Source organism: Ursus arctos, unplaced genomic scaffold, assembly GCF_023065955.2.
Source record: "Ursus arctos isolate Adak ecotype North America unplaced genomic scaffold, UrsArc2.0 scaffold_32, whole genome shotgun sequence".
NCBI classification, from domain to species: Eukaryota; Metazoa; Chordata; class Mammalia; order Carnivora; family Ursidae; genus Ursus; species Ursus arctos.
Genome location: NW_026623008.1, coordinates 6,786,682 through 6,812,358, shown reverse-complemented (window position 1 = coordinate 6,812,358; position 25,677 = coordinate 6,786,682). Strand labels below are relative to the sequence as shown.

Below are 25,677 nucleotides of genomic sequence, written 5' to 3'. Positions count from 1 at the left end.
CCAGCGTGGATTCATACGCCGCTGTGGCCCCTTCCCTGACGTTACCTTTAAAACCCTGTAAGTGTCCCGGCTCACGGTCCTGTCCCATCACGGGACATGAGCGTGGGCAGCCCCCAGAGTTTCCTTGTTGAAGCCACGAGATAAATGCACATAATGTTGGAAGCTTAGTCGCCAGAGCGCGTTGTAAACGGTCCCCAATTAGATGCTCATGTGGAACATAGAGGGCCCAGGCCGGATTGTTTCCTTGGGGGAAACCCAGAGACTACAGTCTTGGTACTTGTCAGCTATTCTAGGAAATTAAAATGAGTTGATTCCTTACTCAGCCCCCTTTCCGGAATCTGCTAATAGCCTGAGTAGACGTGGCTATGAAAGTGTGTTGCATGTTTTATGTATCTATGGGCAGTGAGGAGCCCGCACCCCTTATACAGGCCCCGTTCCGCTGTTTTGACAGCCATCCCCTCCTCACTGCCTGGAGGAGAAGCCTGAGCCTCCCCTTCGGCCCCTGGCCCCTTGTTTGCAAGCTCTTCCCTTTACTATGTGGTTCCAGCCCAGCGCTCATTGCCCACCTCCCCAGAGTTCAGATGGTTTATAAGATGTTAAACAGTTACGATACGAAGAGAATCCAAAAGAAATTTCAGGGCAAGAATGGGAACTTTATCTTTGTTGATATTTAGTTAGAACCAGCTCCGATCTGGGATACTTTTCTCCATATTCTGTGTAATTTGTGTGACTCATGTGGCCTGAAGATGGCCAATGGGCTTGACTGCCACACATCGCCACCCAATGCTGGTTTTTTAGCATACGCAACTGGGCAGACATTGTGTGTGCCACAATGAGTTGGATATATTCAGTTAAGCCACCTGAAATCGCCATTGTTGTGTGTTGAAAATGTCAAGATATTTGAAAAAATAGAATGCCAGAAATTGCATGTGGTTCAACGTTAGGGCAGGACTCCACTGAGTTAGCAGATTCAGTGTCTGGATGTGAGGCCAGAAACTCCACGTTAAGTTACAGACTAGAGTGGATTCGTTTTGAGCTCAGTTACCTTCAGGAGGGGTTTGAGATAGTAACCCTGAAATATGAGGTAGCCATGCCAGGTCTCCTAGAGAATAGAAAAAAGCATAAAAGTTGGTCCCTCTTCTCAAAGCACCGATAATCTCGGTGGGAAGCAAAACCGGCATCGACCAAGAGTTAAGTGGGGGTACTTGGAGTTTATAATTTAATGCCAAGTGAGAGCGGCGACACACAGTCTGGACGGGAGTTCCTAAAAGGCAAGATGGTGTGGGTTAAAGCAGGTGCAGAGGTGACTGGGCGTAAAGGATGAGCGGAACTACATACCCAGTGAAGGTAGGGGAACAGTCGAGCAGGGGTGGGAACCGGAGGGGCTTCCAAGGGAGAGAGGGATAGTCAGCTCGTGGGGTGTGTGGAGTGAGCATGCAGTGTGGGAGCGGAGGGTTGGAAATCAGCTTGGCTCACAAGGTTTCTGTTGCCAACCTGAGTAGATGGGATGTTTCTGCACATGTGGAGTTTAATACTGTGTCCAAATCACCCAGGCCTGCGCATTGAGTGCGGTCATTGAGGTATGGGCTCAGCTGTCTGAGTCTCTGCCTCCAGGAGGAGAGCCTAAGAAATCTGTCTCCGGCCAGCGAGGTTTGGAAGCCACTGGCAGGCCGGACTCAGGTGTGGACTGCGTGCTATCTGCATTGGAGCTATCTGGTGGCCCTTGTTAAAAATGCAGATTAATGGGCTCCACCCCAGCGACGCGGAGTCAGAATTTCTGGGTATGCAGCTCGACAAACCACATTTTTAACAAGCTTCTTAGGCAGTTCTTGGCACACGGAAATGGAGAGTCGTGGCTGTAGCCAGTGAGCTTGGAGGGGGTAACGCTTGGGTTGCTCTGCTTGGGTCGTGCGGGGTAGCCCTTGGGTGTGTGGTGGCGGTTGCTCTGCTGCGGGTTTAAACTGGAAAACTGCTCTGACTAGAGCAGCACGTGAGCTTGTCCCAGAAATTAGCCTGCACTAGTCAGCAGGAGTCAGAAGTCACTGAAAATAAGGGTCAGCCTGGACATCCAGCTGGCGAGCATGGGCCCCAAGGCTGTGTGGAGAGAAGTGGGTTAGGGACCAGAGTGGGACTAGCAGGGACATGGTAGTGGACACTTGCTGCTCAGCAAATGTCTGTTTTTCCTTCTTAACAGCCCCTGACTTCTTTCCCACTGGGTCCAGATTGGTGGGTCTGCAGTCCATTACCACGCCTTCCCCAGCCAAGTGCACGCACAACCCAAGCTTGGCCAACCAGATGCTCCGTCCGTGGATGTGAATATTGAGCAGAGGGACAAAGATGCTGGTACAGTTTGCAGTCGCATTCCATCCACCCAGAACGTTTTGCTCTGGGAATGTTATAGTCCGTATTCCTGCCTTGGTTTCTGGCTCTTTCCAAGTCCTTTTCTCTGGCTTGTAGTCAATTTCATGAGCTCCTGATGGCTTTTCACCGAAGTCCCTTTTTGCCTGAGTTAGCTAGAATGGGTTTCTGTTGCACCCACAGGACCCTAACTGTCCCAGCCAGCACTAGTGACCATAAGGAGTGCATATAAGGGCAGGACTACCTGGGAGCTGAGAGATCGTAGGATAGACCTTAGAGACACGCCTTCCATTTAGGGAGGAGCCGTGTAGTGTGGGGCCGTATTCCGATTTGGAAGAAGACAGGGAGAAGGCAGGGCCAGCCTGAATCTGAGGTTTCTCAAACAGACGGATGAGGAAAGTGAGAGCTACCACTGTCAGCTGAGCACCCTGGACGTGACTTTGGACATTGAGAAGTCAAATCTATACTTTGTTGGTTTAACCATTGTTATGTTTTTATGTTTTGCTTTTAAAAAATGCCTCAGCAAAGTTCTTTTGACTATTTTAGGTGCTCTTGGGGAATGAGAGGAGAGACTGGGGGCAGAGGGCTGGTGTATTTGGAGGCCAGCGTAGCTGGAGAGGTCCTCTGGGAAAGCCGGTGGGGCGTTTCGCACATGAGGAGAGCGAGCGTTTCCGTGCACTTACCCAGCAGAGCGGTAGTAGGTGGTCTGAACTGGGTGGGAAGGCGCAGGGCAGAAAGTAGAATAGGAGAGGTGATTTTGAGAGGTCTTCCTTGCGAAGGCTGAGAGAAGGCTGCGTCCAGGGGAGCAGCCTGGGAATACAGAGGGGCAGAGATGCTCCTTGATACGCGGTCACCGTGATGTGACCCATGGGATGGATGTGATACACGTGTGTACCTGTCGTGCGTGTAACTGATAGAGCTGTAGGTACAAGGATGGAGGAGAGAGTGAAGAAGAATGGGTTACGATGATCTCAAAGTTTAAAAAGTCAGCTCCTGGGAGAATGGGCACAGAAAATAACAAACTGGCCCCGGTTGTGGGGAGGAAGGTCATAAACGAGTGTAGTTGGAGAGGCGGTAGGGTCCTCACGAGGAAGATTCCTAAGGAATTGTTAATCTGTTGGCCGTGTAATGTTACTGTCTGTTAACTGTCTGCTAGAGATCTCTAATGATCGATGGATGGAAGTCTGGCTTTAAAATACTCCAGCAGACCAACCAGCAGGCAGCTGGGGGGTAAGGGAAGCAAACCCCAAACACTTCCCCTTTCTCTGTGCCTTAGTTCCCTAACTGGTACCATCAGCCACACTCGGGGGGTTGCCCCAGACTCCTGTCTGTCTGTCCAGCCGGCCCTGAAGGATCCCTTCAGTGTTTCCTCTTGAAACTGCCTTTGTTTTTTTTTTGTTTTTTTTTTTTTTTTAAAGATTTTATTTATTTATTTATTCGATAGAGATAGAGACAGCCAGCGAGAGAGGGAACACAAGCAGGGGGAGTGGGAGAGGAAGAAGCAGGCTCATAGCAGAAGAGCCTGATGTGGGGCTCGATCCCATAACGCCGGGATCACGCCCTGAGCCGAAGGCAGACGCTCAACCGCTGCGCCACCCAGGCGCCCCTTGAAACTGCCTTAGATTCGCCCTTTTCAGATCCCGTCAGACAGACTGCAATATTTTAACTTGTTTACTTGCCCCTCCCTTGCTCCCCCGGGGCCCGTCTTCCTCACTAAAGTCAGGGTCGTGGATGGAAGGAGGAGACGGTCTGCTGCCACATCTGCAGATGGTGGCTCGGCGGGCTTAGGGACACATAGGGTCGCGCAACTGGTACGGAAAACCCAGGTCTGCCCGCGTGTGACGCCGGCCCTGCTCCTGCTGCAGCAGGCATCACCTGGCGGGACGGGGTCCAAAGCCGTTCTAGGCGAAAGGACCCAGGCTGCCAGCGATTTAATAAGTACGTGGATTTGAGACACCGAATCCTTTTGATGCAGCCCATTATTCAGGTAGCCCACTTAGATACAATAGGTGGGAATATGTAGGAAAGACAGAAGTACACCCTTTTGCTGTTCTCATTGTAAATGGGTCCAGTCTTTTAGGGAGCAGCCTGGGAATACAGGAGTTGCAAAATAATTTATGTTCTTTTATTTGATAACCATACCTTTTGAGACGCTATTGCTTAACAAATTGCAATACAAATGCGTGTTCAGAGCCGAAGTATGCATTCCCATTCCCCCATCCAAACCTTCAGTCCATGGTCTCTCCCATGTCGGCTGAAAGGAATTTATTAATCCTTGGGTTTCTCACTCGTAATCCCACGGCATTGTCCATACTTTCAGAACACACCCCGAATCTGACCACTTCTCACCACCCCATGCACCCCCTCGTTCTGACTTTCAGCTTCTCGTGCCTGCGTTACTCCAATAGCCATCCTTGCCTGCTTGTAGACTTATTTCTAACACAGAAGCTGGTTGAATTCTTTCAAAATATAAACCATTTTTTTTTTCACTACATAAAACGTTCCAGTCATTTCCTTCTCACTCGGAGGACAAGCTGCAATTTTTGTAGCAGCCACTGTAGCTTCAGGTTACTCGTCTTTGTCGGACCTCGTCTGCTGGCCTCCCCTTTGCCCAGCCACTGCAGCAGCATAGGCCTCCTTGTTCCTAAGCCAGGCCTGGCCCAGGCCTGCCTCAGGGCCTTTGCACTTGCTGTTCCTGTTCTGAAATCTTCCCTAGAAATCACGTGGCTTGCTCCCTTAGTTCCCTCTGGTTTCCAGTCAGACATTATCAACAAAACCTCCCCCGAACACTGAAATGTAAAGTTGAAACACCCCATTGCCTTCCTACACACTCCGCGCTCTCTTCCTCCCACCTCCCAGCCTGGTATGCCAGAGGAGGGAATTAGGGAGTGTACCTCTTTTGGCAAACAGTTCCACTCCTCATGATAATCTCCGTCAGAAACAGTCTCAAGGACATTGCTTGAACGAGCATCTTTATCCTTTTACTCAGCAATGCACTAGTAGGCGGCATGACCCCCCTCAGCATCCTCATTGCAGGGTCTTAAATCTGCCCTCAACGCGCGCAGCGGCCTTTGCCCCAGAGGCACCCTTGGTCACCGTCAGGTATGCCGACTCGGATAGTGTGGGTCTGAGTCACTGTTTTCTCTTTAGAAGAGTACACTCTGAGTTGAAAACTGAGCAACTTGACTGATCTTAAAATGCGTTATACGGTATTAATATACACCCCAAAGAAACGTAAGCATAATGGAGTGAATAGGACATTCTGAAAATTGGACGTGCCTGGTCCTCCGCAGTTCTCTACACAGAGGTGTATCTGTGAGGGATCAGCAAACGTCTGTAACAGGCTGGTAGTGAATGTTTTAGACTTTGTGGCCCATAGGGTCTCTCCTGCAGTGCCCTGGATTTGCCACTGTCGTAGAAAAGCAGCCGTAGACCATATGTAAATAAAAGAGCATGTCTGTAGGCCAATAAAACCTTACTTATGGACACCGAACTTGGAATTTCAAATGGTTTACTTGTGTCACAAAATAATATTTTATTTATTTTTATTTTTTTAAAAGATTTTGTTTATATATTTGGCAGAGATAGAGACAGCCAGCGAGAGAGGGAACACAAGCAGGGGGAGTGGGAGAGGAAGGAGCAGGCTTCCAGCGGAGGAGCCTGATGTGGGGCTCGATCCTGGAACGCCGGGATCACGCCCTGAGCCGAAGGCACTTAACAACTGAGCCACGCAGGCGCCGCCACAAAATAATGTTTTAAAAAGTAAAAACCATTCTTTGCCTCAGGCTATTCGAGAACACACAGAGGCTGGCTTTGGCTTGCAGGCCGTAGCTGGTCTGCGCGGACTCTGGGCAGCTCTGTCTGGTGGAACTTGACTGTGGTGACGGAAGTGTTCTGTGTCTGCGTCCCCCTCAGTAGTTACTCGTCATGTGTGGCTACTGAGCACCTGAGGTGTGGCCGCCCGGGCGCTTCAGGAACTGATTTTCAGTATTATTCAATTTTTTGAAAAGATTTTATTTATTTATTAGAGCAAGCACGAGTTGGGGGGGAGGGGCAGAAGGAGAGGGAGAAGCAGACTCCCCTGTGAGCAGGAAGCCCGATGCGGGGCTCGATCCCAGGACCCTGGGATGGTGTCCCAAGCTGAAGGCAGATGCTTCACGTACTGAGCCACCCAGGCGCCCTAATATTATTCAATTTTAATAGGAATTTTAGTTTAATTTTAAACAGCCCACGTGGGCTAGTGGCTCCAGTTTTGGGCAGTACGGGGTCTACAGTGACTGTGAACGTGCAGCAGAAAGCACGTTTAGAAATCTCCATCACGGCGTCGTTCAGTAGCAGAAAGCAGGAACGGTGCTGCACCCACACGGTGGAGGATATGGTAACAGCGAACCCTTGGTGAGTGCGTTCTTTAGGCCAGGCCGTGTTCTAAGCCCTTCACCTGCTCTAACTCCTTGGATTCTTGCTGCATGTAGTAGTGAAAAGGAAGGAACTGTATTCCGTATCCTCCAGCAGGGATGAGTGAATCTTGGATCCACAAGGTTGAGTGAAAAAAGCAAGTCACGGGGCATCTGGCTGACTCAATCGGTAGTGCACGCAACTCTCGATCACGAGGTTGTGAGTTCAAGCCCCATGTTGGGCACGGAGCCTACTTAAAAAAATAAAGTAGTGGCATCCGGGTGGCTCAGTCAGTTAGGCGTCCGAGTCTTGATCTCAGCTCAGGTTTTGATCTCAGGGTTGTGAGTTCGAGCCCTTGCATTTTAAGTAGGCCTCCACCCAGCATGGAACCTGTTTAAAATGAAAACAGACAATGAATAAATTTTAAAACAACAACAACAGCAACACAAAAGCAAGTCACAAAAATTGCACACCATGTGACACCATTTTTCAAACCTCAAAAACAAGCAAAATGAAACCATGCTCAGGGATATATAAATATATGGTAAAACCATTGGAAAGCAGGAGAGATCGGGGAAGTTGCCTTTGGGGGAGAGAAGATGTCCCAGTGAGGCCGGCTCTGTCTGAAGAGGCAGTGGGACTCCCGACCTCCTGACCTCCCGACCCCTACGTGCTGGCAGTCCTCGGTGGTAGCCCTGGGGGGCGAGGAAGCAGCACTTCTGTTGACTTCAGAGAACAGTGTTTCCACTACAAGCCCCGGTCATTGTGGCGTCACTGCAGTTAGGCTCGAATCCGGTTTCAGTTCACGTTCAAGCAGAGATGTTCCTCAGACGAGGGGTTTATGTGCGCTGCCTTGGTCGGGTCCTTTAGCTTAGAAAATGTGGTTATTTCTCCAGCTCAAGAACAAAGAGTGAAAAAACCCTTTGCTCCAAATGTTTGTTTTCAGTTTCATCAAATCTCGTGCTGAGTTGAATGTTACCAGAGTTGAGCCGCAAGAACTTAGCCTGAAAATGAAAAGTCTGAAAACTGTAAAATAACAAATAGGTTTACTTATTAACAGTTACCGTGAAAGTGGTCATTAAAAATGGTCCCGGCGACCCCTGAGGGCGTCATGAAGTTTTATAGTAGATTTCACCTCCAGGCCGGTGTGATTTCAACGTTACGTGGTGGTTTGCGGTGTTGGGTTCAGAGATGTTTGTGCCCGTGAAGATCGTCCTGCTCTGGCGATTCTAGCGAGTGGCTACCGAGCTGATTGTTGAATTATGTCGAACTTTTCTATGTAATATGTGCATCTTTGACTTTTTTCCTTATTGTTCCATCTTTATTCTTTCCTGCATTACTGACATGGGTTTATCTTTTCTCCCTTTAGAGAGTTTTGAGGTGACAGTCACCAAAGAAGGTGATAAAGGGTTCTTTCTATCCCTCTTATGAATATTAACCCACTAACTTTGTTTATAAAATTGGGAATCAGCCCTTAAACAGAAGAAACTGTCATGCTTTTTTACCCTAATTTATTCTCCTACTTTGTTTCTATTTTTAAATATATTGATGGAAATTGTATGTAACCAAACCCTTGGTTAGAAATATCTGGAAATCAGACATCCATTTGAACTGTACGGATAATACTGTGCATTTTTTTTCTCATTTAAACTTCAGAGATTCACTTTGTAACCGTTTTCCGTGAGTTGTAATTTTGGAAGAGGGCAGTCTTATTTTTATGTGAAATACATTTTTCTGAAGTTTTATGTGTACATCAAAACATTTATGTTTGTTCTCCCACAGGCAAGAATGGAAACCTAGATTTTTCACCCCTAATTAAGCTTGTAAGCCAACTTAGAGGTACTGATGTCCCCCAGGCAGGCTTCTTTTCTAGGTCTGATAGTCTAGTGTTAGAAACGAAGGCAAGTCTAGTCAATCCCTCCCCGTGACACAAGTGATCTTAATAGTAGACTCTAGCTGTTGAAATGGATGCCTGAGAAGTTGGTATTTCTACCATTCTCATTCAGCGGTTTGTTTTGATTCCCTAATTTTAGCCAGGCTCATTGCACAGGAAGACTTGTATCTTTTGATTTTTCTTTTTTCTTTTTTTTTTTTTTTTATGGACAGAATTTCTGTAATTATGGCGCTGAACCTATATGTCACACTTCTTCCTCTCTCGACACTTAACTGCATTTTAGCCTTCTCTCTGGTCCAAATCAAAATCGCTGCGCGGCTGTCCCCAGTAGCTGGGGACAGTTCCTCCATGTTATCAGGCCACTGCTGTTTGCTAATGAAACTGCTTTTACCCTGGAGCTATCTTAAGTACTCCTGTGAAATGCCTGTCTATATTTTCTCTTTTTCTCTTTTTGTACTCCTGCATGAATGGATGCAAAGTTAAGCAAGTTGCTTGGAAAGCCAGAACATGCTTCTTTTTACTAAAGCCCCGGAACTTACCCCGTCAAAGCACAGTGCCCTTGCTTTGTCCACAGACCCTCTAAACCCCTGGCTGCTGAACTGTTGTCGTTTCTTTTCTTTTTGGGGGGCGTGGGGCCGGGGAGGGCAGGGGTGGGGGTCCGTGCAGACTCATGGGGCAGAAAGTCTAACCTGCGCTGCTTTGACTCCCTAGGTGAGATTTGTGGATTTAAAATTCATGGGCAGAATGTCCCCTTTGATGCAGTGGTAGTGGATAAGTCCACTGGCGAGGGAATTATTCGCTCAAAAGAGAAACTGGACTGTGAACTGCAGAAAGACTACACATTCACCATCCAGGCCTATGACTGCGGCAAGGGGCCGGACGGCACCAGCACGAAAAAGTCTCATAAGTAAGTTAAGCTGGGCAGGGAGAGGGCATGTGAAAGCAGTAGGGACCGTTGTCCCTGTCCCCAAGACTGTGTTGGGTTTTGTTGGGTTTTTTTTAAGATTTTATTTATTTAATTTGAGACAGAAAAAGAGAGAGAGCACAAGCCCTCTTTTTAGGGGGCGTGGGGCCGGGGAGGACAGAGGGAGGGGGAAAAGCAGACTCCCTGCCGAGCAAGGAGCCCAACATGGGGCTCGATCCCAGGACCCCTGAGCCAAAGGCAGACACTTAACCGACCGAGCTACCCGGGTGTCCCCCAAGGCTCTCTGTTTTTAAAGATGAGGCAGAAGGTATTTCTGGGTTGTCCCCCATGACAGCGTAAGCTCTTTTGAGAGCAGGAATCCTGTCTGTTTGCCCCACAGCATTAGATGTTGAATAAATGAATGAGTAATTTTATCCCACCAAGTACTCTGTTACAGTAACTAAGGCCCTACGCTGAAAACTGGAAAAGGCCACTTTTTCCTGAGGGAAGTATTTTGCTGTTAGGTTTCTTTTTTCTGTGAATTCTAAGGGCGCAGAATTCCTTGGTGCTGGCGGGAGCAGACTGAGTGCTGCGCCCCCTCCTGGCTGTGAGAACTACTCGTGTAACAGAGGGACTCTGGACTAGACCTAGATTTAGGTAGAATCCGGTCTTTTCTCTACCACTTGCTATCCCTTCGGCATTAGGCCAGTTCCGTTTCATTGAGTCTCAGTTTTTACTTAGCGCCTGGGCTAAGGAGAGAGGGACGCGTGGGGGATGATAGCACGTGACCCTCTGTGAGGGTCCGGAGGGTGCATGGCGCTGGGCGTGGAGGGTCTTAGTGAACGCTCGGGGGCTGAGAGCCAGCGAATCGCTCCTCATCCCTTTCGCATGGTGTGACCTTCCTGTTGTCCTTGAAAAAGGCCTTATTTCAATCAGAGATCTTGTCTGAGTCAGAAACATGCCCTAAGACTGTTTCCTCTCTTTGCAGCCAGGTCTGATGGCGCCTTCGTTGCCTCTTGCCCGAGCTGGGGAGGTGGAACGTGGCAGCAAGCGGTCTGCTGGGGGGGAGGGGGATCGTTGAGGTCACACTGAGGTCCCTCGTTTGTTGGATCAGTAATGGGGGATGGGCAGCAGTGGGTTGCTAGTGGTCCCCGTTCCTTAGAAGCCAGACAGAACTTGTTTCCATGCTCCCACTCAGGCTCCCCGTCCATGTTTCCCATCTTCTCTCTATGTCTTGCTACTTCTTCCTTAGTCTCTTATTTTGTCTTCTCTAGTTTATCTCCCTTCTGCATCCCCTGTCCCATACTGTCGAGAAAACCCCTAGCCCTCTTCTATTTTACATTACTGCCTTTTTTTTTTAAACCAGCTCCCTTTCTCTTGGGACCTGGAGGAATCAACTCAAATTCCTATTCTAACTTTCTGAAGTCATCTCCACATGGAAGTAAAAACAGTGACTTGTTTCATTTTGCTCTCCATCATTTGAACTTCATGAAACAAGATAGTAGCCAAAGGAAATTTAAGGCCAGGGCAGAATTGGTATCTCTGGGTAAAAAAACCAAATCGACCGCACAGCTTTTCTTCTTCTTCTTCCAGAGCAACTGTCCACATTCAGGTGAACGACGTGAACGAGTACGCACCGGTGTTCAAGGAGAAATCCTACAAGGCGACCGTCACTGAGGGCAGACAGTATGACAGCATCCTGCGAGTGGAGGCCGTGGACGCAGATTGCTCCCCTCAGTTCAGCCAGATTTGCAGCTATGAAATCGTCACTCCAGATGTGCCGTTCGCCATCGACAAAGACGGTAAGTCAGAGGAGCAAGCCTTCCTTACCGGGGCGACGGTCCGTGGCAGGTGCCGGCGAGACTCAGATTGGACACGATCTTCGTCCGTACCTTCAGGCTACTGTAACAAAGCACCACAAGCCGGGGGCTCAAACGACAAGACGCTTACTTCGCATGGTTCTGGTGGGGGGAGACCAGGATCGAGGTGCTGGCCGATTTAGTGTCTTGTGAGGCCTGAGGCCTGGTTCACAGGTGGCCGTCTTCTCGCTGCGTCCCCATGTGGCGGGGAGAGAGAGAGCCCTCTGGGATCCCAGTGTGGGGTCCCCACCCTCACAACTCACCTAAGCCTAAGTTCCTCCCCGAGGAGGACCTCCTCGTGACACCGTCGCATGGGGTGTTAGGACTTCAGTGTAGGAATCTGGGGGGACACAAGCGTTCAGTCCATAGCAGAGCCCTAATGGTGTGTGTGTGTGTGTGTTTCACATTTTTTTTATCCTGTCCCTTGAAAGCCTCGCTTCTGGCACCTAAAGTTGTGTGTTCTTTATGGGGTGCCCTTCTTTTTCCTCTCCCACCAAGGTCTAAAAAAACCCCCACCAAGCATGTTTTTGATCTGTACCTTCTCACCTGCCCGTCAGTGTGCATTCGAGAAGACCGACCTTCGCTTGGCCTGTGTTCTGTCCCCATTAGATTTGCATCTTCTGCCTCGTCTGCAACGTGAAGGTTTATGCCTTCCTGCCGGGTCCTCCCAACCTTCGTCACTGAGCAGAATGAACTCATGCTGAAACTCTGCTTCTTGATTAGGGTTATGGCTTCTTGACGGCGATACAGTGTCTCTGTTGCTAATGCACAGTCCAGAATCTTCTAATGAAATCATGGACATTGCAAACACTTTGCAGACGTACGCATTCAGATGCAAAAGCAGGCTGCTGTTCTAGTGGGTGGGGGTGGGAAATCTCTCTGTCTCTCGGTCTCTCTCTCTCACACACACACAAAGTAGATCTTTTAGCAAGAAATATTTAGTGCAGCTTGATTTTGTATTTCATATTTCGGCCACCTGTGAACCAGGCCTCAGGCCTCATGAAATTGCTTAATCTTAAAGCAAATATATAAAACCAAAAAAGAAAAACCGTAAGAATAAATGAAGTTGAATTGTGTAGACTCGTTCCTTCTGTTGGAACAATCCTTAAGTGTGAGTTCAAGCTCGGGACAGCCAGACCGGGTGTTAATTACCTGCAGCCGAAGTTTTATTTCCCCGGCGGTGTTTATGACGCCCGAAGCACGCGCACTTTGTGTCTCAGCCCGGCTCTGAGTTCTCACTGTTGTTTCTGCCCCTCTGGAAGGTTATATAAAAAACACAGAGAAGCTGAACTATGGGAAGGAACACCAGTACAAGCTGATGGTCACCGCCTACGACTGCGGGAAGCGGAGGGCGGCGGAAGATGTCTTGGTGAAGGTCAGCATCAAGCCCACCTGCACCCCGGGGTGGCAAGGTGAGCTTCGTTCTCCTTTCTGCTCTCGCACCCGTTCTTAAACGCCGTCTACCAGAGAAAACTAACGTGTGAGTTTTCCTCCTTTCTTCCCACCCGGGTTTGTGGACCGACCCAGGATGGAACAATAGGATCGAGTATGAGCCTGGCACGGGCACCTTGGCCCTCTTCCCCAACATCCATCTGGAGACGTGCGATGAATCCGTGGCCTCCGTGCAGGCGACGGTGGAGCTGGAGACCGGCCACATCGGAAAAGGCTGTGACCGGGACACCTACTCAGAGAAGTCCCTTCACCAGCTGTGCGGTAAGGGTTGGGGTGGTCTTCAGGGAAGGCGAGAGACCCCCTCTCAAATGGAAGGGAATGCGTGCGTGTGTTGCTGGTCAGAATCAGACTCTCTGAAGTGGCCATTACTGCCTTCCTGGCTAATGTTCCTGCTGGATGGGCTTGAGGACGTTCATAAACCCCTGAAAAGTCTGTTCAAAATGTTACGCACGTGCACACTTTAAGAACCAGTGATTGGAAGAAAGTATTTCTCTAACCCAGGGAATCCTCAAAAGAGGGATTATGTAAGCGGAGTGAGTTTGAAACGAGATGAGATGTTTATCTCAGGACCGAAGGAAAAAACAGGTAACGCGATAGCTTTAGGCAAACAGGCAGAAAATCAAAACTAGGGGCGCCTGGGTGGCACAGCAGTTAAGTGTCTGCCTTCGGCTCAGGGCGTGATCCCGGCGTTATGGGATCGAGCCCCACATCAGGCTCCTCCGCTGGGAGCCTGCTTCTTCCTCTCCCACTCCCCCTGCTTGTGTTCCCTCTCTCACTGGCTGTCTCTATCTCTGTCAAATAAATAAATAAAATCTTAAAAAAAAAAAAATCAAAACTAAGGACACTCCCGCCTAATTTCAAGTTTCAGCACATTCTGTTTACCACAAGCATTACGTGAAGTTGACCCGTGGTTACAGATCTGAGCAAAGCCTCGAGCTCTGTCTTCACCCGCAGTTGCGGGCATTTTTCTGGCTTACCTACATGAGGTAGAGGGGAGGGAGGGTGCCTGTCGTGGAAACTGCTGAGGGAGAGTGTTTCGCTTCGTCAGTGACAAGAGACCCGTCACCCGAACGGGCTTCGTCCTCGGAGAGTGTTCTGTGCCTCGAGAGCTGCTCAGTGTCAGCTCTGCAGGGGGCGTTCGCCCACGTTTGCCTGTCTTTCCTCCGGCCTCGTAACAGCCCGCAGGTTTCGGACTTCTTACAAACCTGGAATAAGCAAAAGCAAAAAAGCGTACCCTCTGCTAGCTTGTCCCCATGATGAATACACTCTGGTGTGGCGTGACTCAGTCCACATACTCGTGTACTGAAATATATACGTACAGTTAAGAGCACTGGGACATATTCTGTTTTAAACGATGTGTGGGGAGGGGTGGGGCAGAGGCAGGCTCCCCACGGAGCAGGGAGCCCAATGTGGGGCTCGATCCCAGGACCTCGGGATCATGAGCTGAGCCGAAGGCCGACGCTTCACCGACTGAGCCACCCAGGCGCCCCTGTGTCTATTTAAGTATAATGTTTAAAACTCATTTTCTCTCTCATAAAAAGTGCCATGACTTTTTATGGTATTAAATGAACATTTTCTCCGCAGAACAGTCTAAAGTCATGAAGAATGGAAGGAATTTCATATGCGAGTGCTGACTCTATGCCCTGCATTTCCATACGTGCCCATCAGGCCTGCAGAGGAGGTGGTGTTGACCTCATTTTTACTGAGGAATGAACGGTGACTAGAGGAGGATAAGTTCACACTTTTAGGAAGTGGCAGGTGCTCGTGCCTGACCGAAGTTATACATTAGGTCACGTGGCTCCAGGGAACAGGGAAGGGCCAGGTGACTGGGGGAGCTCAGTCAACTTCTGTGGACACGTTTAAAAGAAGATTGAACTTGGCAATACATAACGACAGCTGGAAATTTTTTTTCATGTTCTTTGGCTTACTAATTCCATTTCTAGGAATTTATGCTAAGGGAATAATCATTGAGTCACACAGAGATCCTGATAAAGGCAAGGTTTGTCATAGAAAAAAGTGGGACAGGAGACGCCTGGGTGGCTCAGTCGGTTAAGCATCTGCCTTCAGCTCAGGTCATAATCCCAGGGTCCTGGGATCGAGCCCTGCGTCAGGTTCCCTGCTCTGCCTGTCGCTCCCCCTGCTCATGCGCTCTCTCTCTCTGACAAATAAATAAATAAAATCTTTAAAAAAAGAAAAAAGTGGGGACAACCTCAGTGCCTACTACGGAGATCAGTTAAATAAGTCGCAGTGTATCTGTGCAATGAAATGCCTTTCAGACATTAGAAGTTACGCTGTGGAAGAATATTAGTGGGAGTGTATGTATACCTATGTACATTGCTTGACTCCACTCATAATGCGTATATATTCATAAAGAAAAGACTGGAAGTGTTTATACTCAGATGTTAATAGCGGATATATCTGGGTGGGATTGCAAGTAAGGCTTTCTTCCTTTTTTCCTTTTTAAAAAATATCCACAGTTATTATTTATGATTTTTTTTAATCGAAACCGGTATTTTTGAGGGAATGTAAACTGGGACTAGCCAATTGTGTGAAGTAAGGATGTTGCCTTAGTGTCACTTCGAAACCATGCCTTTTAAGTCCTTCACGTGACGTGTGTGAAATGTGACTCTGTCGGCTTAGGTGCTGCGTCTGGCACTGCCGAGCTGCTCCCTTCCCCAAGCGGGTCCTTGAACTGGACTGTGGGCCTCCCCACCGACAATGGCCACGACAGCGACCAGGTCTTCGAGTTCAATGGCACGCAAGCAGTGAGGATCCCCGATGGTGTCGTCTCGGTCAACCCCAAGGAGCCTTTTACGATTTCTGTGTGGATGAGGCATGGGCCTTTTGGCAGGAAGAAGGAGACGATTCTTTGTAGTTCAGACAAAACAGGTAGGTTAATTTGCCGTCAGGGCGTCCGTCAGACTCGAGCGGCCCCCGCAGTGGTTGCTGGAGGTGGGGCACCTGACCTCCCTCAGAGGCTCCCACAGGCTGGTTGGCGACAGACAGCGTTCTGCGCTCTGGGCCAGGGCGCTCTGTCCTCAAGATACTGCACTGGTATTTGGTTGTTAGTTTTACTCAGTGAATTGGGCCCCACGTCTCAGTAAAACCCAAGCATGTTTGTTTCTAAACCCTGCCTTGGCCCAACTGGAGAGTTCACGTAGGCTGATAACACTGTGTCTTCAAAATCCATCAAGGAAATGGCTTTTACTTCTCCTTTGGGTCTCAAGTTGGCAATTTACCAGTAGGTTTTCTCTCTGCAGACATGAACCGGCACCATTATTCACTCTATGTCCACGGCTGCCGGCTTATTTTCCTCCTCCGCCAGGATCCTTCAGAAGAAAAGAAATACAAACCTGCGGAATTCCACTGGAAGTTGAATCAGGTATGTGCCTGGAAGACACACCGGTTCTGATCTTTCAGAGACTATAACGAGGTATTGCAGCTTTACACGGGACCGGCTGTATAGGGGCAGTGTGTATTTATATTTATGAATAAATATAAAAATATAAAACTTTTTGCAACTTACATAGACATTTTAGGCACAGTTCTATTATAGTAACCATAGTAACCATGTTTAGTTTGTTCCGATGACATTTAAAAAAACCTTTATTATATTGCCTGTGGGTCATAGGATAGCAAATTAAATCCTTTGAACTCCTTTGCACTGGAAGCCTAAGTTTCTCATTTTTCTAAGTGTGTATTTTATATATCCATTATTAATATAGAGAAATTATATGCTTTAAATTGAAAATGGTATGTTGTAATTTATTGAAATAAGCAGCACTTGCTTAAAAATTGGGCTTGAGATCCTTTATTGGTTTATTCATTACTTAAAGCCAAAGCCTGGGCTCCTGAACTGTGCCAAGGAGCCCCCGGGGGCCTCAGCAAATGTAGGGGTTCCACGGGATATTTTAAATTGTCATGGAGCCAGCAATCTTGACATCTTCCAGAAACCACACCATCTACTAGCTTGCGGAGTTTACAGTTTCGACATTAGGTCACGTTATAGCCCTTTTGATGATAGCATATCTCTGCAAAGCCGCTTTCCCAACAGTTTCTGTGATAAAAAGCAAGTATCACGTGAAAAAAATTGACGTGTTGCAGGAAACAAGGGGACTCTGTACGCCGAGGAAGCCTGTCCATTAAAATCACAGCAGGTCACTTCTCCTCTCGATCTCGGGTTGGGTCAGGACGGAAACCTGTGTCCTGAGCTTAGCTCTGTCTCGTGGAGGTAGCGGGCCAGAGCTGACGAATGTGCTCCTGTCGTTGCTGGAATGCAGCGTCGTCCGTAGCACGCACAAGATAGGTCGATGTGTGCGAGCATGAACGAGACAGGAAGGCCGCGTGTGATCGAAGACGAAGCGACAGGCCGGCTGGCAGCGTTCATCTCTTACTGGTGTCGTTTCCATTTTCATAGAGAATCTGTCTCATAGAGAATCTTTTATACATACAGTTTTTCAAGAAACTAAAGAAAGGTACAGTCCCGAAAACCCCTTTGTGGTGTACGTCGAGTTCGTAGGCACAGTTGTGTCCTAATAACCGTAGTCTGTATTTACATATTTAGTTTCTTCAGATGATATTAAAAAAACCCACTTCATTATGGGAAATTTCAGATGTACGTAAAAGCAGACAGATTAGTGTAAAGAACAACCCCACGTACCCTTCACCTAGCTTCACCAGTTAACACTCGGCCAGTGTGGGTTCGTCATTACCCCCACTCACTGTTAATGATTGCTGTTACCTCCTTGAGGTAAATCCCACATGTGGCATTTCGTTCTCTGTGGAGATAATGCAATATGTGTATCTAAAAGATAAGCATAACCACAGTTCTTTTTCACATCTTAAAAAAATAACAGAGCACCTGGGTGGCTCAGTCAGGGTAAGCATCCAACTCTTGATTTCAGCTCAGGTCATGATCTCGGGGTCGTGAGATCGAGCCCCGCGTCAGGCTCCATGCTCAGTCAGCATGGAGTCTGCTTTGATTCGCTCCCTCTGCCCCTCCCTGGGCTTGTGCACGTGTGCACTCTCTGTCTCTCAAAAAAAAAACCAAACAATTTCTTAACATCGTTGGATAGCTAATTGGTGCTTAAGTTTCAGATTGTCTCGTAAATTGTTTTTTAAATTTATTTGAGAGAGAGAGAGAGCATGAGTGGGGGTAGGGGCAGAGGAAGAGGGAGAAGCAGGCTCGCCACTGAGCAGGGAGCCCCATGCGGGGCTCCATCCCAGGACCCCGAGATCACAACGGAGCTGAAGGCAGATGCCCAAGCGACGGAACCACACAGGCGCCCGTCTTGTAAATATTATTATGTTTATAATCTGTTTGAATCAGGATCCATATAAGGATTGGTGACTGGTTGATAAACGTTTGACTTTATTTTATAATCTGTAGATTTTTCTCTTCTCTCCTGCAATTTATTTGATGACAAAATCAGGCTGTTTGTCCCGCAGAGTTTCCCATAGTGTATATTTGGCTGGTTGTATCCCTGTGGGGCCGTATATTCCACTCTCTCCTTTACAGCCTGTAAATCAGCATTGTGGCCTAGAGGCTCGATCGGGCTCGGGTTTGCATGTTTCTGGTCCCTTTAGGCTCTGTGTCTGGGTGTTTCTGTTTCCGTGCTGTAAGGAGCCATTCATGCTCGCTCTGTCTCAGTCATCTGTGTTGTGGGTAGTGTGTACTCAGGAGGGATTCACGGGAACAGCCTGAGTTCCTCCATGTTTAATAGTGTGCCTGTGGCCTTTACACGGAAGGTCAGTTTGGCTAGATATAAAATCTCTGGCTCCCATTTGAGATTTACAAGAACAGAAGATCTCTCTGTCCGTTTTCTTCTGACACAGAATCTGCTGCTGCGGCCATCTGATTTTCTTTCCCTCGTAAAACACTTGGTCCTTTTGTTTGGGTGACCAAAGGATGAGTTTCTTTTCTTTTTTGAAGCCAGTTAATTTTATGCCTACGTCTTGATTGTTTTGGGTCTGTTTTCCCAGATATGTGGTATGCCCGTTTTCAGTATATAGTTTCAAGCTGTTTGGTATTTCAGGCAAGTTTTTGGTGTCATTAAGAGCTCTTACTAAGCCCCCCTAATCACTTTGCTTTTTTTCCCTGGGAACCCTTCACCTTTGGTTGGTATTCCTTACCTGTTTTCTGTGTCTGGCACTTTCTTTCCGAGTCATTCCTTTTTTGTCAGCTCTTGTCTGAGTTGTTGTAGTCATAAGCCACATTCTTCCGTGTTTTGTGTCACTTTCCTGGCGTTTCTAGTGCATTTTGAGACAATACATGATCATTTTCCTGTTTGTGGCCAGTGTGTCTTGAAAGGGGGTCTGGAGGGATATTATTCCAGCAATTCTCTTTCTTTCTCTTGAAAAGTTCACATGGGATTGAGCTGTGATCCTTTCCCCTCTCCTCATTCTACGAGAAATTACTTTTCCTGTGCTTTCAGAGGAGGGAGTTGGGGAGCATGACCTTTTTCCTAGTTTCTGGGCTCTGCCTCCCCTTTCTGTTGTCATAAATCATCTCAACAAGTAAATACAGTCTCACCGCCCTCTGCTATCCCCTGGACTGGGAGCCCTGTTGCTTTTCTCCACCTGCGTGCGTCTCAGGGGGCACCCGGGGATCTCGGGGTGCACCCAGGCACCGAACTGAGAAGTGTCATGGGTGTGCCTGTGGCTTTGGGCTTCGCTATTCTGATCGCCCAGTTTTCAGGGAAATCCAAAAATTATGCCAGTTCTACCCCTGTCTTCCCAGAATACTCTCAGGGACTTTTGACTAAGGTCAGATGGACTTACAGTATCATTCTGCTGGTGCCCCAGAAATGTGAGGTAATTCAAGAACCAGGGAGACAATAGAAACTGCTTTCTGAAGGAGCTAACACTGCGAAACTTGTTTTAAATAGAGACAAGCTGAAATTAAGATACTACCTGCTTCAGAAGTGACTTGCTGTGCAATTCCTTCATTTAAAAATGTTTCATGTAATAAATACACGTACTTATCTAGTATGCATCTGAGATATGAGATACGCATATGTGCACCATATTAGAGGTTTGCATTTCTTTCTGTAATAAACTCATCAGGAACAGCCGCTTTTCTCTGGGGGGTATTCTTTGGTAATTTCTTCATTTATTGTGATGTTTCTGGTCTGTTGACGTTCTCATCGTTTCAGTTTTTTAGAATGTATAAATTGGGCAAGCTTATTTAGAAATACCTTTTTAAAAACTTTGTCCCACTCCGTCTCTTTCTCTGCCTGCCTCCGTTCTGGAGTGCCTGCCTCTTCCTCCGAGGCCAAAGATCAGGGAGTGCCAGACTGAAGGGGCCTCGGAGGCTGCCGACCAGCGCTTTCCCTCGGCCGCGAGGGAAATGCTCGTTCACGATGGGGAAGGAACGCGGTCTAATTTATCATGCCCTCTGAGCCGTGCGCTCACGTTTATTTAGATCCGCACCTTTGAATTGAAAAAGAAAATACGCGCGCTCCAGCTTGCTTCTCCTGAGGTCGCAGGTGGTGTCCGTTTTGATGCAGAAACGGAGGCACGGTCCGTGGGCGGGCGAGGCTGGCTCGATGGGAGGCCGTCCGCCTGCCGGTACAAGAATCCCTGTCAGACCGTTGGCAGAAGAGAACTGGGCAGCTCCGTATTCTGAGGCCCTGTCACATGATGAGTGAGCACTGCCCCCTGGTCTGGAGCGTCCGAGTGGGGATAATGTTGCTTTGGCCCTTTTGGGCGAGTTGTGGTTGAGTGAGTGAGATATATTTTGCTGTTAGATTTTTTAAAATTGGTTTCCTTTTTCAGAAGACATTATTCCTTATGGGCGACTTGCTGTCCGTATCCAGTGGTGTGGCTCTCATTGTTTCTGGGTGAGAGGGTAGACCTCTCAGGCTCTGCTTCTCCCCTCGTAGGTCTGTGACGAAGAGTGGCATCACTACGTCCTCAATGTGGAGTTCCCAAGTGCGACCCTCTATGTGGACGGAGTGTCTCACGAGCCCTTCTCTGTGACCGAGGATTACCCGCTTCATCCAACCAAGATTGAAACTCAGCTCGTGGTTGGGGCCTGCTGGCAAGGTAGCGGTCATTGGCACCCTCTCCCCAGTCTCGGGAATTAAATCCTGCCTCGTGGCCTTAGCAGTGGAAGCAGGCTCATCTCAGTGTCTTACCCCCTTACCCTCCCGTCCTTCCGCTTTTCGTCCCTTCTCCTGGGCGTGGCCTTTCTGGGGACACTGCGGGTGCCACGCTGGGGTGGGCACTAACTGTGTATTATACAACTGAAGCAACCAGCCCCCTTTGGGAACCTGGGAGGGAGCGTTACATGGAGGGAGAGTGCCGTTGGTGGAGGGATTGTTTTATAAACTAAGCTGTTTATTGAAAAGTTCTGAAAACAAAGAGGTGGCAGCTGATGTCAGGCCCAGAACTGTAAGTGTCCTTTGACCCAAGGACACTTCTAGAACGTTTAGTGCTGGCGAAGCGGCCAGGAGCTCTGCTAGAGGGGACTCCCAGGACATCTCTGCTGCAAGACCAGGGATGGGATGTGACAACCACCACCGAAGCAACAATACCACTTATTCGGACTTTCTAACTGGCAGGCCGCGAGCTGATTACTTTACATGCGTTCTCTCACTAATCCTTAACGGGAAGTTTAGCCCCATTTTACAGCCGAAGAAACTGAGGCTCAGAGCCCAGGGTTACTCCGCTGGTTAATCTTGGCATCAGGATTTGAACCCTTAAAGCCGGTGCATGGAGAGCTTGTGGTCTGATGGGGACCCCTTCTCAGGATAATTTTTTATTAATCTATGAAACAAAATACTAGGATTTCCAAGGTAAGCAATTAAATGGAAAGAGAGTTATCAAAGGACTAGAAGCCCAGCGTTTTGAAATGGTAGCACCTGTGCTGCTTCTCTAACAAGCGGACAGCAAGCTCTGGCCGCAAGTTTCATAACTGCCGTAGTTTGAAGGTAGTGACGGGCGTTGTAAATGCGGCAGCGCGGCCCGCTGGGAGAGTAGCGGTGACAGCCAGTGGTACTGTGCCTTGCGGCGACATTCGTACCCGAAGGAAAAGCTCACCTTCAGAAGTTCACGTAAGGAAGCATGTCATCTTTCCTGCCCAAGTTCACGGGACCCTCCGTCCGCCCTCGAGGTTCACAGCCTCACGTGAACCCTCACACTTGACGGGGTCGCCGTCACTGCCTGTACCTGCTAAACAGACCTTTTGAGTATTTTTTCCTCCCTGTGGAAACATTGTACCTCGAGGTCGGCGAGACATTTATAAAACAGCCTGATTGCCTCGACAGTGTTGGTTTAATTTCAGAGAATTTGAATTTCATCATTTTCCTGCAGATCCTTTTAAATTAAAAAGGTTAAGACAGCATTTTAGAGTGAACTTCTTTAGCTGACTCCTGGATTTAATTTCGGGGACAGTTCATCTATGAGAAAGTGGAACTTGAGGCCAAGGAACAAGGAACAGAGTACCAGGGAAGTGGGAATTGTTTTAGGTGCTAAGTCTTTTTTTTTTTTTTAATTGTTATTTATTTATGTGATAGTGTGAGTACAAACATGGGGAGGGGCAGAGGGAGAAGCAGACTCCCCGCAGAGCAGGGAGCCTGATGTGGGGCTCGATCCCAGAACCCTGGGATCATGACCTGAGCTGCAGGCAGATGCTTAACCAGCTGAGCCACCCAGGTGCCCCTTAGTTGCTAAGTCTTAACATTTTAGTCCAGAGTTGCTTCCCAGATTAAACAATAATTTGTGTCGTTTTAAAAATAAGAATAAAAATATGAATGCAAACCCAAGAGCTTCGCTGCTTGGGTCAAAGTAAAGCCCTTGCTCTGGGCTGCCCCCCGGGGCCTGTTTGGGCCACAGCGTCTGTCACTCAGTGGCCATCAGCTTCATCTCTTTCTGCCTCAGCCTCTCAAGATCCTCAGCCAGAAAAACCCACTTAAGCTCCCAAACCAAGCACACGGTTTATAAAGTGTAGCTACTCGGGGGAAGATCTCCTTCCTCCCTTCAGCAGATCTGAGCCCACTTTCCTTACAAATCTGTGGTGGAGGGCCCGTGCTGTAGGCAGCAGCCTCACACCCATCGGCCGAAACGTCATCCCTAACGGTGTTCTGGAGGCATCGTGGGGCCCGCACACTGGGCCTGTCCCCAGCGCGTCCCAGCATGTCCCCAGCATGTCCCCACGCTGCTGCGGCACAGGTGCTGTGGGGGCCTATGCCGTGGGCTGTGGAGTGCACTCCGGAAAGTGGAGGTTCTGGGCTCAGTCACTGGGCATGGGCCTCCCTGGCCTGGCCTTATGTCAGAACACCGGACCGGGGCCCGTGAGAGGGATCAGTGGTTAGAGGCCCCAGGCCCACCACCGATGACTGAGTACCTGTTTCTGGGTGAGTTCCTTAACCCCGGACTCTCCCTTTCAGTTTGGAAAAAGTGGATAAAAATAACCTTCATTTCTCTGTGACTTAGGGGTTGAAGTCTAGACCAAAGTGAACTTGTTTTGAGCTCAAAAAATACATATTTTTATATGTTTACTGTACACATACCAGGCTTTGGATGCTTACTGGTGCTGTCCCATTTCGTCTCTGCAAGTGTCGTCCCTGTTAGGGAGACAAGTGCTGTTTGCCCGGGGTGTGGTTGTGTGTGTATCTGGCTGCCTCTGCCGTCTGTGTGAGCGGCCTCTTTGAAGGCCCCGCCTGGTAGCACAGGCCGAGGAGATCGGGTGTTCCGTGGACATGGACGTGCTTTTGCTCAGCTTACTTTGAATTGGGCCTGTGTTTTGGCAAGGGAGACGTGCGAAGATGGGATAAAAGAGGAATGCAGAGAGCAGTGGGATGGTAACGACAGCTCCTAGGAAGAGGTGATCGAGTTCGAGCTAGCTTGGGGTGTGGGGGGCATGTCCCCAAGGGGGCCAAGACGGGAATTCTTCTCTTTGTGTTTTATATTCGGTAGCTTTTCAAAACTAATTTTCAAGTTCCGATGTGAAGAGCCTAACCTCTTGGTCCTTTTCTATTGTCTTTGTCTTGCTTTTCTGCAGAGTATCCAGCATTTGAAAATGACAATGAAACCGAGCCTGTGCCTCTGGCCTCTACAGGTTGCTGGATCTTTCCCTACGGTTCTCTCTTGTGTTTCATTTAAAGACGAGACATCAATTCATTCCACATTTCGCATGAAATGCCCGAGTTGCATTTTGGTCCCAGACACCACTTGAGCTGCTGCTTTTCGCATTATGCTCTCCCCACCGCTTCACGGAATTGACCCTTTTTTTGCCCAACCTGATCCCAGTTGAAAGTGAGGGCAAATGACTCATTAATGCACTGCGCTAATGGGACTCTCCCCCGACCATCAAATTTGACCCTGATCCGCCTGCATGAGGCTCCCTGCCGAAATCCCACAGGCCACATCAGGGAGGCCACCTCCTGGTTCCCCTGTGGCCGAGCCACGAGACAGGAAGAGACTCATTACTAGATACTCTATCCTGACCAGTACTAAATTTTAGACATATTTCTTAGAAATCTCAGTCCTCAGTGATGGGTCACAGTGTCTGACGTCCTTATCAGGAACCAGACATGCTGTGGACATTGGTCTCCTTCGTCATTGCGAGAATAAGTTCCGTTTCACCTGCTTTGGGCTCTTGGCTATGGCCCGTCAAGAACCACTTTCTGGGTCTCCATTTTCCTTATAACACCATCGGTTCCCAGATATCCTCAGTGGTAGGGGCTGGGCACGATGGGACTCAACCAGATGGCAGCCACGCAAGGCCTCTCACGGACAGGCTGGGGGAGTAAGCGTCCCTTTTATCTTCGTGGCCCCATTGGTTCATTCCCAAGTTTGCACGTATCCCCGAGTGCACTCAGTCGGAAAGAGCAGCCCGAGCAGGAGCCAGCTGGTCAAGAAGGCAGCGACCCAGGAGGCTGGCAGTGCTGGAAAATGTCACCAGTGCACCAGGGGGACGGGGGCAGCATCGGCCACCCTTTCCAGGGAGTGGCGGTTGCGCGGGGACTCTCATGGGATCTCTGGGCTTCGGGTGAGGGACCCCCAACACCTCTTTTCTCCAGGCCATATGCATGATCATAAACGACTTAATTTCTCCATTGCGCTTCCATGTAGATTGCAAGGCTAACAGGGTGTGGTACGAACTAACCCGCATGTCCCTCCATCCAGCCGCCACCACCGGTAACACTGCACTGCGAAGCGAAGCAGGATGGCCCGGGCCGTGCAAGTAACTGCCTGCTTTGTTCCCCATGTTCCTAAGGTGGTGACCTGCACATGACCCAGTTTTTCCGAGGTAACCTGGCCGGCCTGACCGTCCGTTCTGGGAAAGTCGCCGACAAGAAGGTGATCGACTGTCTGTATACCTGCAAAGAAGGGCTGGACCTGCAGCTCCCTGAAGACGGCGCCAGAGGCGTGAAGGTAACCTTGGCATTTGCTCACACGACGCTGCTGACCTCGAGCACGAGCGTGTGGGCTGCTGGCAAAGGACTGATATGTGATCGATCCTGACCCGTGTTTACTCACAATACCTCTGCCCCCAAACGTTGGGGGTGGTTTTCCACCAACCGGTTCCCCAACTCTCCAGACACCTGCCAGGTGTCCTACAATTCAGTTCACTTCTGACACTGACAGCCGGGAGTTAGCACGGACCCTGCAGGAGGGGAGGCTCAGTCCCACCACGCTGCCCCCACTACAGATGCCGTGTGCAGGTGCTGGGCCCCTGGGTTACCCACACTTCTGTCCAGCTTGGCTACAAAGTTGGGGACCCCCATTGTTCCCCCCTTTTGGGTCTCAGTAATTTGACTGAACTACTCAGAAATCTGCAGAAAGCACTTTGCTTACTACTGCTGGTT

At 48.9% G+C, this 25,677-nt stretch overlaps 1 protein-coding gene across 4 annotated transcripts in view; it reads left to right on the top strand.

Annotated features, from left to right (window-relative positions):
- CLSTN1 (calsyntenin 1) overlaps positions 1-25,677 on the top strand; it is a 76,243-nt gene that overhangs the window by 44,205 nt on the left and 6,361 nt on the right. The window contains exons 3-12 of one of the 4 annotated variants that reach the window (XM_026519893.4): positions 8,123-8,152; positions 9,359-9,554; positions 11,145-11,353; positions 12,673-12,822; positions 12,938-13,123; positions 15,503-15,751; positions 16,123-16,244; positions 20,746-20,908; positions 23,868-23,924; positions 25,086-25,243. In XM_026519893.4, the coding sequence (XP_026375678.2) occupies positions 8,123-8,152; positions 9,359-9,554; positions 11,145-11,353; positions 12,673-12,822; positions 12,938-13,123; positions 15,503-15,751; positions 16,123-16,244; positions 20,746-20,908; positions 23,868-23,924; positions 25,086-25,243 (1,520 nt within the window). The remainder of the gene's footprint in view (positions 1-8,122; positions 8,153-9,358; positions 9,555-11,144; positions 11,354-12,672; positions 12,823-12,937; positions 13,124-15,502; positions 15,752-16,122; positions 16,245-20,745; positions 20,909-23,867; positions 23,925-25,085; positions 25,244-25,677) is intronic. The other 3 variants (XM_026519890.3, XM_026519891.3, XM_026519892.3) reach the window with 3 other exon arrangements.